The sequence below is a fragment of the Cetorhinus maximus genome, chromosome 9, assembly GCF_964194155.1.
Source record: "Cetorhinus maximus chromosome 9, sCetMax3.hap1.1, whole genome shotgun sequence".
Lineage (NCBI taxonomy): Eukaryota > Metazoa > Chordata > Chondrichthyes > Lamniformes > Cetorhinidae > Cetorhinus > Cetorhinus maximus.
The window spans coordinates 55,113,437-55,139,515 of record NC_135887.1 but is presented as its reverse complement, the minus strand read 5'-3'; the positions used below and the strand labels follow the sequence as shown (position 1 = coordinate 55,139,515).

General features: G+C 41.8%; 1 protein-coding gene across 7 annotated transcripts in view; it reads left to right on the top strand.

Moving 5' to 3' along the window:
* Positions 1–26,079, top strand: part of LOC144684663 (protein CASP-like) — a 651,698-nt gene that overhangs the window by 235,668 nt on the left and 389,951 nt on the right. For all 7 annotated transcript variants that reach the window (XM_078548749.1, XM_078548745.1, XM_078548743.1 and 4 more), the window contains exon 3: positions 2,646–2,693. In XM_078548749.1, the coding sequence (XP_078404875.1) occupies positions 2,646–2,693 (48 nt within the window). The remainder of the gene's footprint in view (positions 1–2,645; positions 2,694–26,079) is intronic.

The following is a 26,079-nucleotide window of genomic DNA, read 5'->3' as shown; positions in this document are numbered from 1 at the left end:
CACAGGGAAGGTCGTTGCAAGAGCCCTTCTCAATCACCTGAGTTGCTACTGGAGTCACGATGTGGATTCCGTCCATCAAGAGGCTCAGTGGACATGATCTTCACAGCAAGACAAGTTCAAGAAAAATACAAAGAGCAGCGGCAGCCTCTATTCATGGCCTTCTTTTACCTCATAAATGCCTTTAACTCTATCAACCAAGCAGGATTGTGGAGCATCTTCCTCAAATTTGGCTGCCCACCGAAACTTGTCACCATCCTTTGCCTGCTGCACGAATACAAGCAAGCCGTGATCTTTACCAACGGACCTGCCACAGACCCAATATAAGTGCAAACTAGGGTCAAGCAAGGCTGTGTCATTGCACCAACACACTTTTCCATCTGCCTTGCCACAACACTCCACCCCATCTCCATGAAGCTCCCTGCCAGAGTGGAGCTACTCTACAGGACAAGCGGGAAACTATTAAACCTGTGCCGCCTCCAGTCCAGAACCAAGAACATGCTAACCTTGATTATTGAGCTGCAGTACGCCCACTCAGAGGCTGAGCTTCAAACTATCATCGAAGCATTCTCGGAAGCTTGTGAAAGAATGAGCTAAACATCCAGAAGACAAAGGTCCTCTATCAGTCTGCCTCTGCTGTGTAACACTGCCCCCAGACTATCAAGATCCACGGCGAACCAATGGACAATATGGATCATTTCTCATACCTTGGGTGCCTTCTCTCAGAGAAGGCAGACATCGATGATGAAACTCAATATCACCTTCAGTGTGCTGGTGCAGCCTTTGGCTGACTGAAGAAAAGTGTTTGAGGACAAAGACCTGAAACCCAGCACCAAGCTCATGGTCTACAGGGCTGCAGTGCTATCTATCCCCCTGTATGTGTCAGAGACATGGACAATGTACAACAGGCACCTTAAACCCTTGGAGAAGTATCACCAGTCATGACTCTGCAAAATCCTGCAAATGAAATCGCAGGATAGGCACTCCAATATCAATGTCCCCTCTCAGGCCACCATCCCCAGTATTCAGGCGCTGGTTATGGCTAATCAGTCACGTTGGGAGGGCCACATTGTCCACATGCCTGACACAAGACTTCCAAAACAAGCTGTCTACTCCGAGCTTTGTCACGGCAAGCGGTTACCAGTAGGGTAGAAGAAAGGTTCCAGGGGCACCCTCAAAGGGTCCCTAAAAAAATACAGTAATCCCACCGATATCTGGGAATCTCTTACTCGAAACCACCCAAACTGGAGAAGAAGCATCTGCGAAGGTGCCAACCATTTTGAACGCCTCCAACAGGCCCAGCTGGAGGCTAAGCACAAACAGTGGAAGGAGTGTACCAAAATCGGAGCATCCCACCCACCCGCACTTTTTAGTCACCTCAGGACCCACAATCCTGGAGTGGAAGAAAGTCACTCTACCTCCCGAGGGACTGCCTAAGAAGAAGAAAAGTTGTTGTTTGTATAAAATTAACCTGCTTCTATCCTGTTAGCTTGTAAACTAAACTTACTGTGATACATGCCTGGATTGATAAATGAAAATCAAATGTGAATAACTGACATTCAAGCAAGTAATTACAGTGTGCAATGACACAAAGACACAAAAATAAGAGAAATGGGAAGTCTCGAATACTGAAGAAGATTTTTAGATCAGAAGCCAGGGACAGAGTTTCCTGTGGTCTATCAAAGTGGTGTGTGTCCCAAGGAACAGGTAACATTCTATGTACTGTTCTGGCGGAATTGTCATAAAGCAAAATCACAGCTAGTTAATGCATGTTCTGTAAATTCCAAAAACAGATAAAAAGCTGTTTTTTATTAGTTGTTAGTACATACAAGTGGGGACAGGGTACAGAACCTGACACTTGAAGTAGAAGAAAATTATCTTCCCAATCATAGAAAATGTTTAATTTATTTATTTGAAGGCTCTATAGAAAATTTTCAACAATATGACATATTTAACATAATATGGAACTGCGGAATGTAAGGGTGGAGAGTATGTAATACTAAACAGTGATTTCGTTTTGTTTCTCAAGTTTTCGCTCTTTCCAAAAGCACTAACTCAACCTGACATATGATATAAGGCACACTCCGGCACTTTGTGCAAATGTACATTCTTCACGTGTGAGCCCAGAGTGTGAACAGGTTGCTCTATTGTAGAGGAGATCACAGATGGGCCGGACCCTGTCCTGTACATCCATGGAGACTTTCCAGCTGAGGTTACCAAGTCCTAGCTGACTTACTCACATCGAAGCCAGGAATACTGAAACCAATTGTACTGCACTCCTGTTAAGATCAGCTAATGCAGCATAATCAAACCTACAACCTCCTGTCTGTATGGCAGAGTCATTCACTGCTTTCATCAGCTAAACCTGGAGGGGGGTGGGGGGGAGTTCACTGCATGGTTTTAACTGAAAGTTTGTGGGACACAAACTGACAATGAGTTTGCTTCCCTTCTATGCTATTGCATGGGTAACATTATTTCAGACAGCAAATTGTTTAATAAATTGGCAAATGATGACCTAATACAAGATGAATAAGACCAATTATATAGTAAATTGAAATTTTTCATTACTGTTTTGCTAATGAGCTCTTTTTTCTTTTACCTTTCCTACCCACTCTGATTTCCCCCCCCTTCCACCTGTCTAACTACAGGACTTGAGGAAACTAGTGGCACCATTGCTGAAGAGTTTTCAGGCAGAGGTGAGTCTTATTTCAGATTTCATAAGACCAAATAAGGTACAATGTTTTAAAGAGTGGTGTTTGTAGGATATCTTTTAAAATTTTTAAATTTTCTAAATAAAGCAATTAAAGTGCACCATTTCTAACAGCAAAGGTTTTACTGTCATGTAGTTTGCCCTGAAATTGAGATTGCTGACATTTATGTCTGCTCTTTCTTTTATTTTAAAACCCCAAACCTGCTGTGGTATTGTTGTTATCTTCTGAAATGTGTTTAAAGGTCCGGATCCAAAAACCATAATTATCTTTGAGGTTGCAGGAAAGCTTCAAAATGTTTGCTGGTCTTCCAAGTTCATAATTTGCAATCAGTATGATTGCACTATTTAAATTGAGCTCCCCTTCTTACAGTCATAAGTGAACAGTGCTATGTTTAGAATTAATAGTGACTGTAGTGCTGTGATGGTAGTCATGTACATATCCCAGATTTTTCAGACATTTATATTTTAACTTGGAGGTGAAGTCTTGAGGAAATGAAAAGAAATGTGTCAAAAAGAAGTGTTAAGACACAGCACTGCTTCTGGCTTTCCTAATATTTTTGGTTTGGCTAGCTTAACTTGCTGAATTTCTTAAAATGCCAGCATTCATTCTCTGTCAATTATTTATATGTAGAATTTATGTAAGTTATAACTACTGTTATTAGAGTTTGTCCCATCATTATTTCTGATATTCAAACATATCTGTTTATTTATGGCTGGGTGCCCAGTCATAGCTGCTGTAACTATTCTTTGGCACATCCAAATTTGCTGCTGATATCAATGCTACATGGGAAAGTAAGCTGTGAGGAGCATGCAAAGAGGCTTTAGATGGATTAAGTGAGTGGGAAAGAATGTGGCAAATGGAATATAATGTGAAGTTATCAACTTTGGTTAGAAAAATAGAAAAGCAGAATATTTTTTAAAAGATGGGAGATGGGGAACGTTGGTATTCAGAGGGACCTGGTTTCCATTGTACATGAATCACAGAAAGTTAACATGCAGGTACAGCAAGCAATTAGGAAAGCAAGTGATTGATTAGTCTTTATTGTAGATGGATTTGAGTATAAAAGTGAAGAAGTCTTACTGCAATTACATAGTACTTTGGTGAGACCACACTTGGAGTACCGTGTCCAGTTTGGGAAATGGAATATAAATGCAGGGATGTTTTGTTACAGTTGTACAGGGTGTTGGTGAGACCACATCTAGAGTACGGTGTACAGTTTTGGTCTCCTTATTTAAGAAAGGATATAAATGCGTTAGAAGCAGTTCAGAGAAGGTTCGCCTGATTGATACCTGGGATGGGCAGGGGTTATCTTATAAAGAAAGATTAAACAGACTGGGCCTGTATTCAGTTGAAGCTTTGAAGATTGTTAGGTGATCTATTGAAACATTTAAGGTCCTGAGGGTAATGACAGGGTGGATGCTGAAAGGATGTTTCTCCTGTGGGAGAGACTAGAACTAGGGGACACAGTTTAAAAATAAAGGGTCTCCCATTAAAGACGGAGATGAGAAGAAATTTTTTCTTTGAGGTTTATGAATCTTTGGAACTCACTTCCCCAGAGAATGGTGGAGGCAAGGTCAATGAATATTTTTAAAGCAGAGGTAGATAGATTCTTGACCAACAAGTGAGTCAGAGGTTATCGGGTAGGCAGAATGGGGAGTTGAGGCCACAATCAAATCAGGCATGATCTTATTGAATGGTGGGGCTGAATGGCCTAATGTTCCTAATTCGTATGTTTGTATGCATGGTCTCCTTACCAAAGGAAGGGTATATTTGACTTAGAGGGAGTGCAAGAAGTTTTCTTTTGGCCAATTTCTGGGATGAGGGACTTGCCGTTGAGGAGGTGCTGAATAGACGAGGCCTATATTCCCTCGAGTTTAAAAGAATGAAAAGTGATCTCATTGAAACATATGAAATTTTGAAGGGACTTGCAGAGCAGATGCTGGGAGAATATATTCCTGCCCGGGATGTTGGGATTAGTAGATTTTTATGGTTTGTCTATAATATTCTTCTTGAAAAACTAATGTTGAGGTTGGACTGCAAAGCATGATAGTTAGCTTTGCTGAAATATGTGAATTTGTCAATGTTGGAATATATGTATGTGTGAAACTGCTCACACTGAAAAATAGGAAGCTGTGTAGCTGGAAAGGGGACCACACATCAACTCCTATGGACCATTACAAAGGCAAAAGACTACAACATATTTTATGTTTATGAAAGATAGAACAGTTAAATTAATAGAACTAATTATATGTTATGTGTGCTAATATATTGAAATCTGTTTGAGTTAATACTGCTTGCTTCAGTATGAAATGTTTTTCAAAGCTATACTCGGTTAAAACCTTTGTATGAGAACAATGGAAGAGTTAAGATGGAAAGTTTAGTGCTTGCTTGCAGAAAATAAAGGATAAAATGAATGTGAAACTGCCGATTTGCTGAAGTTGAGCAATTAAGAGAAATATGAATCTTAGAACCTTTGGAAAATCAGGAAAGACCTGTAAGTGCCTACATGTTGGGGCGTATGGGATCCATGTTGCCAACTTGATCCAGTCATACTAACCAGGACAGACTATTGCCTAATATGGCATAGTAAGGGTCTCTCAATGGGGATAAAAGGAAGGAGGCTACAGGACGTCGTTGACACATCGAGAAAAAGACAGACAAATTACAGTCAACAGAACACAGGAAGCAAAAAAGAGAAGACTGTGCCTCAGAGTGCTTGGAAGCAGGAGCCTTCAGAGCTGAATCTTGCTGTACACCTATTGCCATTGTTATGTATTAATTTATTATTTCGCTGTGATACTTAACAAACTCTCTGACTTGATTAAAGAATGTGAGCCTGTACCTTGTAGGTCAGAATTGGTCAAGAACCCTGAGTGCAATGGGTCACCTAGATTATCATATCCAGAGGTGTGTCTCTCCCCCGATATCTAACAGGGGAATCTAGAACTAGGGGCCACAGTCTCTGAATAAAGGGTCAGCCATTTAGGATTCCTTCAATCCTAAGGTTGTGAATCTTTGGAATTCCGCACCGCAGAAAGCTTAGTTATTGTGTAGATTCAAGTCAGAGATCAATAGATTTTTAGATACTGAGGAAATCAAGAAATATGCAAATAGTGTGAGAAGGTGCAGCAGAGGTAGTGGATCAGCTATGATCATCTTGGATGGAGGAGCAGGCTTGAAGGGCCAAATAGTCTATTCCTACTACTATTTCTTATGATCTTATGTTACCATTTTTTGCTTTTATTGCACCTTGCAGATGTTCAAGTTTGTAAACATGTTTAAGTTCAAAAGGGCCAACTTCTTAATGAAATATTTGGAAAGCCTTTTCTCATTTGCTTGTTGTTCAGCGATATAAATCACATTGAACGATACTGTTGTAGTGGAAATCACTTTTGTTTGGCTTCATCCCGATGGTAACAATCTCTCCCCAATATTCTTTCAATAGGAGGACTTTCCTTCCACGTTTCCAATTTTAAAAAAATCCTTCATTTAGAATTATTTCTGGTTAAATTATTTTCTGTGTTCGCATAGCTTACAGTAAAAGATCATTGCAGAGGATAAGAGCAGAAATCCAAATGAGAAAAACACTGGATTTCTTTGCACATGCGTACATTAAGCAAAAGTATATCCACATTTAGTTTATGCCACATGCTTCTGAAATAAAAATGCCTTCGACAGAAGGCCCTGAAATAGAATTTGGACCAGAAGATAACTGCATAGAAAATCTCTCTTCTGTTTAACCACCAGTTATTTACTGTCAATTTACCTCTCTTGTATATTTAATCACGAGGATGGCTTTTGCATGCTTTAAATGTGAAAATTCACTAGAATTTCTTGAATATTTACATAAATCTCAGGTTATGAGGAACAGCTGGAATTTAAATGGAATGGGTAATGATGCAGTGCTTCTGATAATGGTCCACGCAGTAAGCAGATACAAATTTATTTCTTTTAATAAATTTCTGTAATTGCAATGCTCAAATTTTCTTTTTCATGCAAGTTTTTTAGGGTTCCTTTAAATTGAAGTTAATGTTGATAAATACTATCAAAAGCTGTTTTTTTTAGCTTATATCTTATTGATAGTATTGCAACTTGCTTTGGTTGAAAATTCAACTAAGCTTTTTAATAAAGGAATTAATTAATCTGTTAATTAATATCCAGTTAATATGGTTTGATATAGTACATAGCAAGGCATTAACTTTAGATTCTCTAAACTGACTGACAGTGAAGAATCTTTGAGGTTTTCTACCTCTTCTGGAAGTGGTTGCTAAATCGACTAATTGTGCAATTTTATTTGTGAGAAGATTTCTGCAACTACTGCTGCATAAACAATGTCAGACTTGAACAACATCCTTTTGGCATTGATAGTTACTGAGCATATTGAATTTCAGTTTACTAATCACCAACTACAGTGAACATTAGCATGTTTTCAGCCCTCTGAGTAAATTTAGGTGGCTCTTGGTGGTTCAGTAGCTGGAGTGCTTCACGATGATGGGAGGTGTTATTTTTCAGGATGAGATTGGACAACTTTTTTTTTATTCATTCATGGGATGTGGGCTTAGCTGGCTGGGCCAGCATTTATTGCCCATACCTCCTTGCCCTTGAGAAGGTGGTAGTGAGCTGTCTTCTTGAACTGCTGCAGTCCATGTGGTGTAGGTGCACCCAGAGTGCTGTGAGGGAGGGAGTTGTGGGAGCTGCACCCATCCAGGCAAGTGGGGAGTACTCCATCACACTCCTGACTTGTGCAGATAGTGGTCAGACTTTGGGGAGTCAGGAGGTGAGTTACTCATAGCAGGATTCCTAGCCTCTGACCTGCTCTTGCAGCCACAGTATTTATATGGCTAGTCCAGTTCAGTTCCTGGTCAATGGTAACCCCCAGGATGTTGATAGTGGGAGATTCAGTGAAGGTGATGCCATTGGACGTCAAGGGACGATGGTTAGACTCTCTCTTGTTGGAGATGGTCATTGCCTGGCACTTGTGTGGTGCGAATGTTACTTGCCACTTGTCAGCCCAAGCCTGGATATTGTCCAGGTCTTGCTGCATTTGGACATGGACTGCTTCAGTATCTGAGGAGTCAGGAATGGTGCTGGACATTGTGCAATCATCAGCGAACATCCTCACTTCTGACCTTATGATGGAAGGAAGGTCATTGATGAAGCAGCTGAAGATTGTTGGGCCAAGGACAGTACCCTGTGGAACTCCTGCAGTGATGTCCTGGAGCTGAGATGACTGACCTCCAACAACCAAAACTATCTTCCTTTGTGCTAAGTATGATTCCAACCAGTGGAGAGTTTCCCCCCCGATTTCCATTGACTTCAGTTTTGCTTGGGCTCCTTGATGCCACACTTGGTCAAATGCGGCCCTGACATCAAGGGCAGCCACTCTCACCCTCAGGAGTTCAAATCTTTTTGTCCATTTTTGAACCAAGGCTGTAATGAGGTCAAGAGCTGAGTGGCCCTGGTGGAACCCAAACTGGGCGCTAGTTATTGCTAAGCAAGAGCCTCTTGATAGCACTGTTCTTGATCCCTTCCTTAACTTTACTGATGATGGAGAGTAGAATGATGGGGCGGTAATTGGCTGTGTTGGATTTGTCCTGCCTCCATGTACAGAACATATTTGGGCAATTTTCCACAAAGTCGGGTCGATGCCAGTGTTGTAGCTGTACTGGAGCAGCTTGGCTAGGGGCGCAGAAAGTTCTGGAGCACAAGTCTTCAGTATTATTGCCAGAATATTGTCAGGGCCCATAGTTCTAGCAGCATCGAGTGCCTTCAGCTGTTTCTTGGTATCACACGCAGTGAATCGAATTGGATGAAGACTGGCATCTTTGATGCTGGGGACCTCCGGAGATGGCCAAGATGAATCATCCACTCAGCACTTCTGGCTGAAGATTGTTGCAAGTGCTTCAGCCTTACCTTTTGTACTGATGTGCTGGGATCCTCCATCATTGAGGATGGGTATATTCGTGGAGCTGCCTCCTCCAGTGAGTTGTTTAATTGTCCACCACCATTCATGATTGGATGTGGCAGCAATACAGAGCTTAGATGTTATCCGTTGCTTGTGGGATCACTTAGGTCTGTCTATCACTTACTGCTCATGTTGTTTGGCACACAGGTAGTCCTTCGTCATAGCTTCACCAGGTTGACACCTCATTTTTAGGTATGCCTGGTTCTGCTCCTGGCATGCCCTCCTGCGCTCTTCATTGAACCAGGGTTGATCTCCTGGCTTGATGGTGATGGTAGAGTGGGGGATATGCCAGGCCAAGACGTTACAGATTGTGTACAATGCTGCTGCTGATGGCCCACAGCGCCTCATGGATGCCCTGTCTTGAGTTGCTTGATCTGTTCGAAATTGATCCCATTTAGCACATTGGTAGTGCCACACAACAAGATGGAAGGTATCCCCATAAGGGAATGTTGCCTGGAAGGTGTTACTTGTGGGCCTGACCAAGCAAGGAGTCTTTGGGGAAATATTTTCTAAGCCTAATTTTAATTGTGCAATTGTAATCATGTATGCTTAAGTTTTCTTTTATTCTTGTTAATAAAACTTTAACTTTTAATTTTTAAAATCCCAAAAGTGTTGCTGGACTTCTTGCTGCTGAAATCAGTATGTTTTTCTCTCATTTTCAGAATACAAAAAATGTATGGCCCATAAGCTAAGTTGTCGTCTGGGATTTGGTTTGCGCAGCAAATAACATTGCTAAGGTCATAATAAATTAAAGAATACATAGTTAAGGTGATTTGTTAAAGAGCTAGAGGCAACAGGAAGAAATGCTTTTTTTAAACACAGCGAGTGATCTGGAGTGCTCCAGTGAAGTTCAACGCAAACTGGAGGAACAGCACCTCATCTTCCGACTAGGCACTTTACAGCCTTCTGGACTGAATATTGGGTTCAACAATTTTAGATCATGAACTCCTGTCCTCCATCCCCACCCCCTTTCCGATTCCCCCCCACCTTTTTTTCCCAATAATTTATATAGATTTTTCTTTTCCCACCTATTTCCATTATTTTTAAATGTATTTCCATCCATTGTTTTATCTCTACCTTTTAGCCTATTCCGATCCCTTCCCCCCACCCCACACCCACTAGGGCTATCTACCTTGCTTGTCCTGCTTTCTACCCTTGATTAGCACATTCCTTAGATAATATCACCACCTTCAACACCTCTTTGGCCCTTTTGTCTATGACATCTTTTGGCTATCTCCACCTACTATTGGCCCTCTATCCAGCTCTTCTTGTCCCAACCCCCCTTAAAACAGCTTAAATTTCACCTCTTCTATTTTTACTTATTTCTGTTGAAGAGTCATATGGACTCGAAATGTTTACTGCGTTCCTCTCCGCAGATGCTGCCAGACCTACTGAGTTTTTCCAGGTATTTTTATTTTTGTTTTGGATTTCCAGCATCTGCAGTTTTTTTACTTTTATCTGAGTGATCTGGAGTGCCCTGCCTGAAAAGGTAGTGGAAGCAGTTTCAGTAGTAACATTGAAAATAGAATTGGATAAATACTTGAAGGGAAAGAATTACAAGGCAAGGCCAAAGAGCAGAGAAGTGGGATTAAGTGGATAGCTCTATCAAGGACCAGGCACAGGCATGATGGGCTGAATGGCCGCCTTCTACGCTTTCTTTTCTCTACGACTCTATACCCTCCTGACTCGTAAGCGAGGTGGTGAGAGGATTGGATGAGTGATCATGTAATTTGGGCATGTTCTCATTGATAAAAATTACTGAGTTAGGATTTTAAAAGGAGTAGGTAAAATGGACCATGATGAGCTGTTTCACCTTGTCCAGAACAGTAGCACCAGCAGACACGGCATGCGCTCAAAGAAGCATTTATAAAAAATCTAAGCTGTGACAACATTTCAGTGAATGTGTGGTCCATCTATGGAACAAGTTCCCTAGTGAAACAATGGAGCAGTTCGTATTTATTCATTTAAATGTAAATTAGATAGATTTTCTTCTGGAAGATAACATTTTGAGGTAGCGTATGTAAGTAATTTCAGACATGGATATGGTGAGTTGAGCATGCTTGGGAGGAACAGGTGACTTTTGACCTATGGTTCGCAGAGATTTTTGACAAGCTTTCCTCATATCTTGGTCTGTTGCAGACTAATTGATATAGTTTGATTACCATGAATAGTCAGTAATCCGTTATTGCTGAAGTATTCAACTGCCAGGATGATAGAAGATGAATTAGATGAACTGTGGTCTTCTTTTCAGCCAGCAATTCCTGCATCCTGTGTTCAATGCCTTTTATCCAGTATGTTAATGCCTTATTCAGTGATCATTTCTAGGTGACAAGCACCTGTAAGTATCTGGAGTTGTGAGAGGCATTTGAAGCTTTATTTAGTGATATCCATTGGGTGATTCTTCATAGACTCAAGCATGGCAGCATGACTTTATCATGGTTTTGTGTTCCAAACTTTGTGAACAGAGATGTAAGCCAACCTTGGGGTTAAGCTGGCCAACTAATTCTATATCTGGTATTTGGGTTAGATACTTTGGAGATCACATCTAAATTTTGCATTTATTTTGGATAATGATGTATAAATTTTAACCCCACTAAATTCTCTTCAGAGATGTAAATCCAGAATGAAGAATTATAACAGTAAATTGACTTAGAGGAAGATGTGCCTTATTGTTAATGAAGCAGTTTGAAAAGAGCCTGTTCCTGGCTTCTTGGATGGCTCTGTGGGCAAATGAGCCTCTTACTTTGTTACTAATTTGTGCAGATCAGGAAGATTCCTGCTCCACTATTCAGTTTGTGTTAACTTATCTTTTTTTTAATTCATTCATGGGATGTGGATTTCGGTGGCTGGGCCAGCATATATTGATCATCCCCAGTTGCCCTTGAGAAGGTGGTGGTGGTGCCATCTTTCAGATGTTCTTGAACCGCTGCAGTCCATGTGGTGTAGGTACACCCATAGTGCTGTTAGGAAGGGAGTTCCAGGATTTTGACTCAGCGACAATGAAGGAATGATGATAGCTTGGTGGTATCATCATTGGACTAGTAATCCAGAGACCTAGGGTAATGCGGATCCAACAGAGGGTGGTAGTGAGAAGTGACTGAAGCATTCTGGGAAAAGTCACCGCAGACACCGCGACTCAGAAGGGGATCAAGGAGGACCCACTGCCAAAGAACGGAATAGCCCCAAACATTACATTGCTGTGGTGTTTCCGTCCCTGCCCCCTCAAACCAAAAAAAAAGGGAGAGGCAGTCCCTTCAGGAGTGCACCAGACTTGCGAGTGACACTCTTCTGAAAGTGAATTTTAAAACAAAAAAGCAGGTGATTGGTGAGTAAATCCTGGTGAGTTTTTTTTTCAATCTATTAAAGTTATTCATTGCTTAATACTGAGGTAGGAGCTAAAAAAAAAATAGAGTAGTACTGTACAAGTATAATTAGTCAAGAAACAAGGTTCCTAGCTAACATAAATAAGGCCCTGAGCTAGTGTATTTTTTTAAGGGGGTAACTAGCTTAATCGAGAGGGACGTCATGGCAGGAGATTTCAGACCCGTGATATGTGCCTCCTGCAGGATGTGGGAAAAGAGGGACGCTTCCAGCGTCCCTGTTGACCATGTGTGCAGAAGGTGTGTCCAAATGCAGCTTCTAGGTAGCTGGATTTCGGAGCTGGAGCTGGAGCTGTGGGAGGACTCATTGTAGAGCATCCGCGATGCTGAGCAAGTCGTGGATAGCACGTTTAGCGAGTGGTCACACCGCAGGTGAAGATTACACAGACAGAAAGGGAATGGGTGACCATCAGGAACAGTAAAAGACTAAGGAAGGTAGTGCAGGAGTCTGCTCTGGTCATCCCCCTCTCTAACAGATATACCGCTTTGGATACTGTTGGGGGGGAATGGCCTCTCAGGGGGAAACAGCAACAGCCAAGTTCACAGCACTGTGGGTGGCTCTGCTGCTCAGAGGGGTGGGAGGAAAACAAGTGGCAGGGCTATAGTGTTAGGGGCACAGACAGAAGCTTCTGTGGCTGCAAACGTGAATCAAGGATGGTATGTTGCCTCCCTGGCGCCAGGGTCCGGGATGTCACGGAGCGGCTGCAGGATATTCTGGGGAGGGATGTCACGGAGCGGCTGCAGGATATTCTGGGGAGGGAAGGTAAGCAGCCAGTGGTCATGGTACATATTGGTACCAACGACATAGGTAAACTAAGGGATGAGGACCTGCAAGCTCAGTACAGGGAGTTAGGAGATAAATTAAAATGCAGGACCTCAAATGTAGTAATTTCAGGATTACTCCCAGTTCCACATGTTAGTGAGAGCAGGAATAAGAGGATAGACCACATGAACACGTGGCTGGAGAGTTGGTGTAGCTAGGAGGGATTCAGATTCTTGAGGCACTGGGACTGGTTCTAGGGAAGGTGGGACCTTTACAAACTGGACGGGCTGCACCCAGGCAGAGCTGGGACCAGTGTCCTTGCAGGGGGTTTTTTCTAGTTCTGTTGGGGAGTATTTAAACTAGTGTGGCAGGGGAATGGGATCCCAGGAATAGGATCAGATAGGTCAGATTCAGTTCAAAAAAATGTAGGTAGAACATTAGCTCGGGACGCTGTGATAGACATGGAGTTACAGGAGAAGCAAAGTTTAAAAAGTGTCCAGCAAAGGAAATTGACAGGGTTAAACTGTTTATACTTCAATGCAAGGCGTATTACAAACAAGGTAGATGAGTTAAGGGCACAGGTAGACACATGGCAGCAGGATGTCATTGCTATAATGGAGACCTGGCTAAAGGAGGGACAAAACTGACAGCTAAATATCCCTGGTTATAGAGTCTTCAGACACGATAGAGTAGGAGATGAAAAAGGAGGGGGGTAGCACTAATGGTTAAAGAAACAATTCCAGTTGTGAGAAAGGATGATATACTAAATGGGTCAACAACGAGGCTTTATGGATTGAGCTTAGAAATAAAAAAGGGGCAGTCACACTACTGGGAGTATAGTACAGACCCCCAAATAGTGAAAGGGAGATAGAAGAACAAATATGTAGGCAAATTTCTGCTTGTAAGAACAAGAGGGCAATAATTGTAGACTTCAACTATCCTAATATCAACTGGGATTCAAACAATATAAGGGGCACTGAGGGAGAAAAATTCATGCAGTGTGTCCAGGAAAATTTTTTCAACCAATTAGTGACAGACCCAATGAGAGGAGATGCAATTCTAGACCTAGTCTCGGGAAACGAAGAAGGGCAAGTGGGTGAAGTGACAGTTGGCGACCATATCGGGGACAGTGATCACAATTCAGTTAGATTTAGCATTATCATGGAAAAGGATAGAGATAAGGCAGGAGTAAAAGTCTTGAACTGGAGGAAAGCAAATTTTGCAGAAATGAGAAGGGACTTGGCTGAGGTGGACTGGACAGCACTGCTGGAGGATAAAACAGTGGAAAACCAGTGGGAAGCCCTAAAAAGCGAGATCCTAATTGTACAAAGTGGACATGTCCCCTACAAAAATAAGAGTGGTACCGCCAAATCCCCCCTGGTTGTCTAGAGGAATACAGGGGAAGATCAAACAGAAAAAGAAAGCGTATGATAGGCACAAAGAACTAAGCACTGCAGATAGCCTAGACGAATATAGGAAGTGCAGGGACGAAGTAAAAAAGGAAATAAGGAAATCAAAGAGAGGGCATGAAAAAAGATTAGCAAGTAAAGTTAAAGATAACCCAAAGATGTTTTACCAATACATTAACGCTAAAAGGTTAGTTAAGGAAAATGTGGGACCTATCAGAGATGAAGATGGGAACTTGTGTGTAGATGCAGAGGCTGTGGGAAGAGTTTTGAATGAATATTTTGTCTCCGTGTTTACAAAGGAAAGGGAGGATGTAGATATAGTAGTCCAGGAGGAACACTGCGAGATATTGGACGGGATAGTCATAAAGAGAGAGGAAGTACTCGACGGGCTGAAATCCTTGAAAGTGGATAAGTCACCAGGGCCAGATGGATTGTTTCCAAGGCTGCTGAAGGAAGTCAGGGAGGAGATAGCAGATGCTCTGAGGATGATTTTCCAATCTTCACTAGATACAGGGGAGGTACTAGAGGACTGGAAAAATGCAAATGTAGTTCCATTGTTTAAAAAGGGATCAAAGGAAATGCCAAACAATTATAGGCCAGTTAGTCTTACATCGGTGGTGAGCAAATTAGTAGGATCAGTCCTGAGAGATAGGATTAACTGTCATGTGGAAAGGCACGGACTAGTCAGGGATGGTCGGCATGGATTTGTAAAAGGAAGGTCTTGCCTCACAAATTTGATTGAATTCTTTGAGGAAGTGACAAGAAGGGTTGATGAAGGTAGTGCAGTGGATGTTGTGTAAATGGATTTTAGCAAGGCATTTGACAAGGTTCCACATGGCAGATTGGTCAGGAAAGTAAAAGCCCATGGGATTCAGGGTAATGTGGCAAACTGGATAAAAGGTTGGCTTTGCAACAAGAAACATAGGGTAATGGTCGTTGGATGCCCTTGCGAATGGAAAGTTGTCTCAAGTGGTGTTCCACAGGGCTCGGTGTTGGGACCCTTGCTGTTTGTGTTATATATTAACGATTTGGACGTGAACGTGGGAGGCACGATTGGGAAATTTGCAGATGACCCAAATATTGGCCGAGTAGTGGATAGTGTAGAGGATAGCCATAATCTCCAAAATGATATAGATGGGTTGGTGGAGTGGGCGGTAAAGTGGCAGATGGATTTTAACAGAGAGAAGTGTGAGGTCATACATTTAGGGAGGTCAAACAGTTACAGGGATTACACAATAAATGGGAATATACTAAGAGGGGTGGATGAAGTGAGAGATCTTGGCGTACAAGTACACAGATCCCTGAAGGCAGCAGTTCAAATAGACAAGGTTGTAAAGATGGCAAATGGAATGCTCTTCTTCATTGGCAGAGGTATAGAATATCACAGAATCACAGTGCAGAAGAGGCCCTTTGGCCCATCGAGTCTGCACCGACATGTGAGAAACACCTGACCTACCTACCTAATCACATTTACCAGCACTTGGCCCATAGCCTTGAATGTTATGATGTCCCAAGTGCTCATCCAGGTACTTTTTAAAGGATGTGAGTCAACCCGCCTCCACCACCCTCCCAGGCAGTGCATTCCAGACCGTCACCACCCTCTGTGTAAAAAAGCTTTTCCTTACATCCCCCCTATACCTCCTGCCCCTCACCTTGAACTTATGCCCCCTTGTGACTGACACTTCAACTAAGGCTGCTTCCCATCCACCCTGTCCATGCCCCTCATAATCTTGTACACCTCGATCAGGTCGCCCCTCAGTCTTTTCTGCTCCAACGAAAACAACCCAAGTCTATCCAACCTCTCTTCATAACCTAAATGTTTCATCCCAGGCAAAATCCTGGCGGATCTCCTCTGCACCCCCTCCAGTGCAATCACATCCTTCCTATAATGTGGCGACCAGAACTGCACACAGTACTCCAGCTGTGGCCTCACTAAGGTTCTATACAACTCCAACATGACCTCCCTACTTTTGTAATCTATGCCTCGATTGATAAAGGCAAGTGTCCCACATGCCTTTTTCACCACCCCACTAACGTGTCCCTCTGCCTTCAGAGACCTATGGAAACACACGCCAAGGTCTCTTTGTTCCTCAGAACTTCCCAGTGCCATGCCATTCATTGAATACTTCCTTGTCAAATTACTCCTTCCAAAGTGTATCACCTCACATTTTTCAGGGTTAAATTCCATCTGCCACATATCTGGCCATTTGACCATCCCGTCTATATCTTCCTGTAGCCCAAGACACTCATCCTCACCGTTAACCACCCGGCCAATCTATGTGTTATTCGCAAACTTACTAATCCTACCCCCCACATAGTCATCTATGTCGTTTATACAAATGACAAATAATAGGGGACTGAGCACATATCCCTGTGGTACGCCACTGGACACTGGCTTCCAGTGACTAAAACATCCTTCTGTCATCACCCTCTGTCTCCTACAACTAAGCTAATTTTGAATCCACCTTATCAAATTACCCTGTATCCCACGTAATATAAAAGTAAGGATATAATGTTGGAATTGTATACAACACTGGTGAGGCCACAACTGGAGTATTGTGTGCAGTTCTGGTCACCACATGACAGGAAGGACGTAATAGCTCTGGAGAGAGTGCAGAGGAGGTTTACAAGAATGTTGCCAGGGTTAGAAAAGTGTAGCTACGAGGAGAGATTGGATAGGTTGGGGGTATTTTCCTTAGAACAAAGAAGGCTGAGAGGTGACTTGATTGAGGTGTACAAAATTATGAGGGGAATAGATAGAGTGGACAGGATAAAATTGTTTCCCTTGATGGAGAATTCTAGAACCAGGGGACATAGGTTCAAGATAAGTGGCAGAAGGTGTAGGGGGGACATGAGGAAGAACTTTTTTACGCAGAGTGTAGTGGGCGTTGGAATTCGCTGCCCAAGTTGATGGGAGATGCAGAAACTTTAAACTCTTTTAAAAAGTACCTGGATCTGCACCTAAAATGCTGTAAGCTGCAGGGCTATGGGCCGGGTGCAGGAAGGTGGGATTAGAAAGCACACCTGGGTGTCCTTGGGCTGGCATGGACAAGATGGGCCAAATGGCCTCCTTCTGTGCTGTAACTTTTCCATGGTTCTATGGTGATATATTTCCAAGTCAATATGGTGAGTGACTTGGAGGGGAATTTCCAGCTGGTGGTGTTCCTATCTATCTGCTGCCCTTGTCCTTCTAGATGGTAGTAGTCGTCGATTTGGAAGGTGCTGTCCAGGGAGCCTTGGTGAATTCCTGCAGTGCATCTTGTAGGTGGTACAAACTGCTGCAACTGTGTGTTGGTGGTGGAGGGAGTGAATGTTTGTGGATGTGGTGCCAATTAAGCAGGCTGCTTTGTCCTGGATGATGTCAAGCTTCTTGAGTGTTGTAGGAGCTGCACTCATCCAGGCAAGTGGGGAGTATTCCATCACACTCCTGTAGATGGTGGACAGGCTATGGGGAGTCAGGAGGTGAGTTACTCATTGCACAATTACTAACCTCTGACCTGCTCTTGCAGCCACAGTATTTATATGGCTAGTCCAGTTCAGTCTCTGGTCAATGGTAACCCCTAGGATGTTGATAGTGGGGACTTCAGCGATGGTAATGCCATTGAACGTCAAGAGTCGCTGGTTAGATTCTCTCCTGTTGGAGATGGTCGTTGCCTGTCACTTGTGTGGAGCAAATGTTACTTGCCACTTGTCAGCCCAAGTCTGAATATTGTCCAGGTCTTGCTGCATTTGGACATGGACTGCTTCAAAATCTGAGGAGTCACAAATGGTGCAGAACATTGTGCAATCATCAGCGAACATCCCCACTTCTGACCTTGTGATGGAAGGAAGGTCATTGATGAAGCAGCTGAAGATTGTTGGGATGAGGGCACTACCCTGAGGAACTCCTGCAGTGATGCCCTGGAGCTGAGATGACTGACCTCCAGCAACCACAGCCATCTTCCTTTCCACTCGTGCCTCTTAGCCATGGCAGGAATGGGAGGCTCAGTACCTCGAGAGGAATAAATAAATCAGCTAAAACGCTTGTTCCTGATGACCTTCAAAGTGATGGATATGGCCATTGGGTTAGGATAGAATTCTGTTGCCACAGCTGGCACGAATGGCTTGGACTAGTTCCTTTTCAATAGAAAGAATGAACTTGCATTTATATTTACCCTTTCACAATATCAAGAAGGTTTAAAGCACTTATAGCCAATGGTGTAATTTTGATGTGTAGTCACTGTTTTGGTGCAGGAAATGAAGCAGCCAGTTTGCACACATCAAGCTGCCACAAGCAGGATTGTGATTAGGACCAGGCAATTTGTTTTAATGATGTTGGTTGAGGGATAAATATTCACCAGGACACCGGGAATAAGTCCCATGCTGTTCTTTGAAATTGTTCCATGGAATTTTATATGTCTACCTGAGATGGCAAACAAGGCCTTGGCTTAACATGTCATCTGAAAGATGGCACCGCCAACAACGTAGAACTACTTCAGTGTGGCACTGAGGTGTCAGCATGGATTATGTGCTGAAGTCTCTGGAATGGGTCTTGAGCCCACAATCTTCTGACTCAGAGCTGACCATGCTACTACTGAGCTGACATCTACGTTTTTACTTGAGCAGCAGCCTCTAAAGTGAGGCATATGAGCGGTACTGGCATTCATGGGAAAAGTGCTATACAATATGTCACTGCGTTTAGATGTAAAAAAAAATTTGGGAGGGGGTGCAAGCGGATCCAAGGGCAATGACCCATAATTTCTTTTTGCCTCCACATCCTCATTTGGTAGTTTACTCCTTTCTATGTTGAAGGTGAACTACACTCAGTGAAAACCGCACCAAAAACAGATGATCATATGTGCTTGTTATTAAGTGTGTGTTTAGGTTTCTGTCCCTTCAAGGGTTAAGGGATGGGCAATAAATGCTGGCCTAGCCAGCGACGCCCACATCCCATAAATGAATTTTTAAAGACTGCTATGTACTTCAGAATGTGATTTTTTTTTTAGAAGTTATAGAACTGTTGACTGCACCAGCTCCTCACCAGCAAACAAAAATATTTTATGTATTCAACTTTTATAGACGCTCTAAATTATGCTTCTAGAAACTGATTTAAAAGCTGAATATCAACATTGCATTAGTTGGATAAAGGCAATAAAGTAATCAAAAACATGCCTTTCCTGATCTTTCCCATAGTTACAGATGGTTAGATTTTTAATGCAGGAAAGGATATAACCATGCTTGCGATAGGAAATTAATGGTCGAAAAGGAAGCCAAATTCAATTTTGGCCAGATATCTTGGGGATATTTTCGTGAGCAGCATAGAAGCAGGGAATTGAACAGTTTGCATGTAAGGGGATAATTCAGCCTTGTATCATTCACTGTAGATCCATCTATTTATTAATATAGCCAGTCACAGCAAGATGAATTAGATGCTAAACAGTCAGAATCTTTAAATTAAGAATGAGTCTTTTTGGTCAATTTATTACCGATAAATGGACTAGTAATTGAAACACTCAGATTTAGAATTGGGACTTGGGCTGATGCTGTTGTGGCATTTGAGCAATTTAGGCCTTAATTGAAAATTTGAGATTCTGCCAGTTTGTCTTTGTGAATATGGAAGCTTTCATCCCTTTTTGTTTATAAAAGGAATATTGGGTTTGTTTGTAAATACGACCAATCCAGTATTTGTTTTTAAGCTGAACTTGTCGAGACCCAAAATTCATTCACACAGCCTGAGACATGGACCAATTTTGAGAAGATGAATATGTAATTTCACTGGTGAAATCCTGTGCAGCTACCAATGCCCTGCCCAGCAGACTCTTCTTGCCCATCTGTGCACTGGCTTTGTGCTTTCATTCACTGTCAAAATGGGAAAAGCTGCACATGTGCCGGCATTCTCATTCTGCCTCACTTGTTCTTTTTTGGACAGTCTTCCTGCTAGTTCTCACGAAGCTGGGGGAAAGCTACTGAAGATAGCAATGGTGGGATCCTCAATCCCCTTCCACTTCCTATAACATCTTGAGACTATCACTCATGTAAACAGAATGGTTTAATAAAAGGTGGGACCATGAGCATCAATTTCAACTGTGAAGGAACGTAAGGGCTATTAAGCCTGCTTCATCTATCGTCCGCTCATCCACAAATCTTTAAAGCTTATCTTTGTTTTAATTGCAGCTTATCTAGTTTTTGCTTACTCTCTTCCCTTCGTGTCCATTCTTACTTTTCAGTTTTTTCATTCACTTACGTTGGATTTGTCCAATTCAAGTCTTTAGACCCAATCACATTGCCATGGCCAAGCTTTTAATGTTAAATCAGGTTTAAATCAGCTGAGTTAAATAAAATATCTTAGTTTCTAGAGTAACATGGGTTGAAATGCCTTTAACTACTTTTACCTGAAAGTATCCTTTAAGATGACACACATTTAGTCCATGTCCAATATCCAGCTCCTGCTCTTGTATACAGCCTCCTAAAATCCTTGCTAACTGATGGTGCTGTATGCCTTACTGACACTTGATACAGCACTTGACCAAAGATGCTTCAGGCTCCTGATGGAATTGCAAGAGCCCAGGGTTCCACTGTGTTAAATCTCTGAGCCAGCCACTCCATTTTAGCAATGCTGTCTGTACACAATAATGTCACTGACAGTTTAATCTTTTCACAGAAAATATGTCATGAGTTCGACTTTCAAAAAAAAAAAATCACCTTTCTTAATACCATGAATAATCTGGTTTTTGGTCCTCTTGGCTCATGCTGTAATATCCAAAATATTAATTTAGAAGAGTTAAGCACAATAACCTAACATAGAGTTAGAACAACATGTAAATTTGTATAGCCATTGATGTAGAAAAATGACCCAAGGCACTGAACAGGTATGTAATCAGACATAAATGGAAGCCAAACCAACTAGAGATATTAGGAGGGCTGATCAAAAACTTGGTCAAAGTAGTAGATTTTAAGAAGGGCCTTAAAAGGAGGAGAGGGAAGTGAAAGGCATTAAACAGGGAATTAGAGTGTGAGGTTGAAGTGGTTGAAAGCCTGAGACATGGCTGCTCTCGATAGGGCAAAGAGCATGCAGAGATACTTAAAAAGCCAGAGATGGGAATCGGAGAGTTCTGAGATTGCGTGGGGGATCATGGGGGAAGCTCTTGGAGTGTCGGTTTGGAGGAGATTACAGAAAAGAGTGAGAGTAAAGATACGGATGAGAATTTGAAATCTGAGGCATTGTGGGATCAGGATTGTAGGTCAACAATGCCGAGCAGAAAATGGGCTGAGGCAGATGATAATGATGTGGTGGTGGAAGTAGGTGGTCTTTGTGATGGGGAGGATACAAGTTTGTTAAGCTGAGCTCTGGGTTAAATATAGAGTCGTGATTGCAAACAGTTTGGTTCATTATGGTTGTGGCAAGGAGGATGGAATTGGTGTCAAGGGCCCTAAGGCGATAGTTCCATTCTCCTCTGAGCTTAACTGGAAGAAATTGTGACTTATCCAGGACTTGATGTCAGAGAATGTGGTGAGACAGGTCAGAGCGGTGTGCCACCAGTGTACATGTGGAAGCTGATTCTATATCTGTGAATGATGTTACCACAGCAGCAGAGAGTAGATGATGAAAAGAAGAGGACCTAGGATGGATTCTTGGAGTACTCCAGAGGCAATGATGTGGGATCAGAAAAAGAAATTAAAACTGGAGATGCTCTATCTCTGGTCTAATATTTAAGAGTGAAGCCAAGGGAGGGGCACTTCTACAGTGCAGGACAGCAGAAAATGTTTGGAGAAGGATGATCTGGTCAACCATGTCAAAGATTGCAGAGAGGGTAAGGAGTAAAATGCACAGTGGTCCAGGTTACAATTGATGTCATTTGCGGCTTTAGTTAACACCATTGTAGAGATTCAAACCTGAACTTGTGGGAAAGTTAGGCTCCAACTTAGGAGACAGCAACATGTTCAACAACTCTGGAGGAGAAAATGAAGTTAGCATTATTTTGCAAGGGGGCAGGGGGGTTGAGGATGGATTTTTTTTAAGAGGGTGATGATAACTTTGAAAGGGAGGGAGACAGTATCTGAAGAGAGAAAATTACAAAAGAGCTAGTGTTGGGGCCAGGAGGGGAAGGTAGGTGGTCAGAAATTTAGTCTGAATGAGCCAAGGGAGCAAGAGGGTATCATAGACATTATGAGCTTGTGGGAGGGCTTCTGTAGAGATGGAAGTAAAACTAGAGAAAGAGATGGTTCAGAATCAGGGCAGCAGGGATTCTGAGAGAACACTTGGTTTGTTTAGCAAAGGGAAGGTGGAGTGGGTGAAACCATCGACGCAGATGTATAGCTCGTTCCAACTTTAATGATCAAGAAATCCATGAGCTCGTTGGAGATCAGGGAAATTAGATGATGTAGATAAGTGCTTGGGATATCTTTGCTTTCCAAGATGGTCCTGGAAGAATGCGTGGTTTGGCAGAGGAGTGCAGCAGTATATGTTTGCATTTAAAAACTAATGTATTCTGTGCAGAGTTCCTATGACTCTATTCTGTCCAACAGATACAATCTTTTTGTATGCTGCAAGAGGTGAACTTGGCAGATTGTCAGGAAGAAATAATAATGTTATTGGAATTTATTGTAAAATAGTGGTATCTGTGTCTATATGTGTGTGTCTGTGTGTGAGCGAGAGACTTAATTGGACTAAAGGCAGCTGGCCTGAAGGCTTTGATGTAAATATGGGAAACATGGGGAAAGTTTAGAATGTAAGGTGTAAAAGGACATTTGCATTTTTAAATAAACCAGACTGGGTTGTTTTCAAAAGAGGGGGTGAAATATTACACCTAGCCAGGTGGAGTTCAGAAATTGTGTGTTTATTTTTCCTAAAGATTACTGGTAAAACTTAGTGCTATGAGAGATTTTTATTACCGGAAAGGTAAAGTCGAAAGATATAGCAAAACAATGGAAATTTGCATTCAAAGGTGAAAATATATATAAAGGAGCAAAGGCCGTGTGTGAGGGTAGGCATTTTTAAGACCTGACATGTGTGAAAAGCCTTCAGCATGTATTCCCCAAGCTTGCTGTCTTCAAAGAACTGAAGTTAAGAAAATTTGCTTTGAATTTGATTGGTTCAGTGTATTGTGTGTCACCTTGCCTGGGTCTTTTAAAATCTATGGATCTTACTGTTGCCTTAACGTAAGTGTAACTGGGAGTCAGATTAAGTAGGGGAATTAGAAGTTATTATACTAGTAATTTGTGGACATATGTATGTGCTTAAAAATAATTTTTCTTGTTAATAAATGTTTAATCTAGTTTTGTAAAAACCTATAAGACTTGGTGGTCTTGTTACTACTGAATTCAAGGCACACATCTCAAAATTTATACAAATTGCAAAACAAATTGTGGCAGTTGTTTCAAGTTTCCCTTTGGGATTTGAACAACTCATTTACCATCAGCTATGCCATAACAAGATCCGATCTTTGATATCTGTACTGATTATAACCCCTTGATTTGAAAGAATGCAGATACATTCCTTTGATGGCAAATATACAGTTACTTCTATTTTATGAAGAAACACAGAATTCAAACAGACGTGCAATTTCAAGGTCTGGAATGTAATGTTAATAAAGACATGTTACTTCTGCAGGAAAACAATGGGTATAACATTATAGTTCCTGGACACTGTCAGTGATTTTTGTTGCACATGGTAACAGTGTACAGTGAAACACATTAAAATGATGGTGTCTCTTGTAACATAGTCCTGGTTGTGATGTGACTGATACGCAGCTGCCCAAGTTAACTGCACAGCTCAGTGTCCCTTCCCTAGAGATGTGGTGGAAGCCCTGTAATTTAATTTGGATAAGACCTGGTGTATTAATTTAGTCAGTAATTTGATATTATCCTTGTCATTTAAACTTTGCCCTCTAGTTATCTCCCCATTTTTCCTGAAGGTGTGACTTTCTTTTACACTATTATGTTCAACACAGGCAATAATTTTCCCCAGAACCTTGCCTTTGATGTGATTAATTTCTGTAGACCAGCAACGAGTTCCAATCCTTTGCTGAATGGTGCCCATCCTGTTGGACTTCTATCATTGTTTGCTGTGAAAAAGAACTGGAAACCTGGCCAATTTTGCATCCTGCAAACCAGGAGAACTGTGGTTTCTTAACCTGCTTAATCATTAGTTGATATGATTATGAAACAGAGACTTTCAGGGAAAAATTAATTATGTATTATATCCAAGGTAATGGTACACAAGGCAAGTGTTTAATTGTTTCCTGCATAAGCCAGCAGCTATGGGAAATCTCAATATAAAAGTGGCCACATTTTTTTTGCAATTACTCCTGATACCTATAGGTAGCTCTGTGATAGGACTTCCAATGTTAAATGTGTCACATTACTCAATGCGAATGAGTATCTTGTAGTATCTTTGTACATATCGGTATTTATTTTCATACATTTACTCCAAATGTTTTCAGAAACAATTTTTGTGAGCCATTTTTTCTAAACAGCTGAAATTTCTTTTGTTCAAAATGAGTTTAAACAATATTTTTTAAAAATCTATTTCAAAATAGCAAGACTTAGTTTATCCACTGACTTGCCAAGGAAAATGCAAAGGTGTTTTATCAGTACATTAAGAGCAAGAGGATAACTAAGGAAAGGGTAGGGCCTATCAGGGACGTTCAAGGTAGCTTATGCGTTTATGCAGAAAATGTGGGCAGTACTCACAATGAGTACTTTGTCTCTGTCTTTACAAAAGAGAGGGATGATGCAGACATTCTATCTTAATGAGGAGGAGTGTGGAATATCAGCTGTAATAAGCATAATGAGAGAGGAAGTACTGGAGGGACTGACATCTTTGACGGTGGATAAATCACCAGGGCTGGATGGACTGTATCCCAGGCTGTTAAAAGAAGCCAGGGATGATAGAGCGGATGCCATGAGGAACATTATTCAATCCTCACTGGATACAGGTGAGGTACCAGAGTATTGGAGGACTGTGAATGTTGTACCATTGTTTACAAGAATGCGAGGGATAGGCCAAATAACTTTTGGCCGGTCAGTCTGACTTCGGTGGTGGGCAAATTATTAGAGAACCAAGATAAGCTGTGACTTATAATTGATTAATCCGGGGTCGTCAGCATGGTTTTGTTATGAGAAAGTCGTGCCTTACTGACTTAATTGAATTTCTTGAGACAGTAACAAGGAGGATTGTTGAAGATAGTGCATTGGATGTGGTCTGCATGGATTTTAGTAAGGCATTTCTCAAGGTCTCACAAGGCAGACTGGTCAGAAATGTAAAAATCTATGGGATGCAGGGAATGTGGCGAGTTGGATCCAAAATTGGATTCATGACAGGAAACAAAAGGTAATGATTGATGGATGGTTTTTATGAATGAAAAGCAGTTTCCAGTGGTGTTCCACAGGGCTCAGTGTCGGAGCCCTTTCTGTTTATATTATATGTTAATGATTTGGACTTAAATGTGGGAGGCATGATTGGGAAATTTGCAGGTGACACAAAAATCAGCCGTGTAGTTGATAGTAAAGAGGATAGCTATGGACTCCAGAATGATATTAATGGTTTGGCTGATTGGGCAGAAAAGTGGCAATTGGAATTCAATCTGGAGAAGTGTGAGGTAATACATTTTGGGAGAGCAAACAAAGAAAGCGAATACACAATATAGGGAAGGATAAAAGCAAAAAACTGTGGATGCTGGAAACCCAAAACAAAAATAAAATTACCTGGAAAAACTCAGCAGGTCTGGCAGCATCTGCAGAGAGGAACACAGTTAACATTTCAAGTCCGTATGGCTCCTCAACAGAGCTAAGTAAAAATAGAAAAGAGGTGAAATATAAGCTGGTTTAGGGAGGTGGGGGGGGGAGACAGGTAGAGCTGGATAGAGGGCCAATG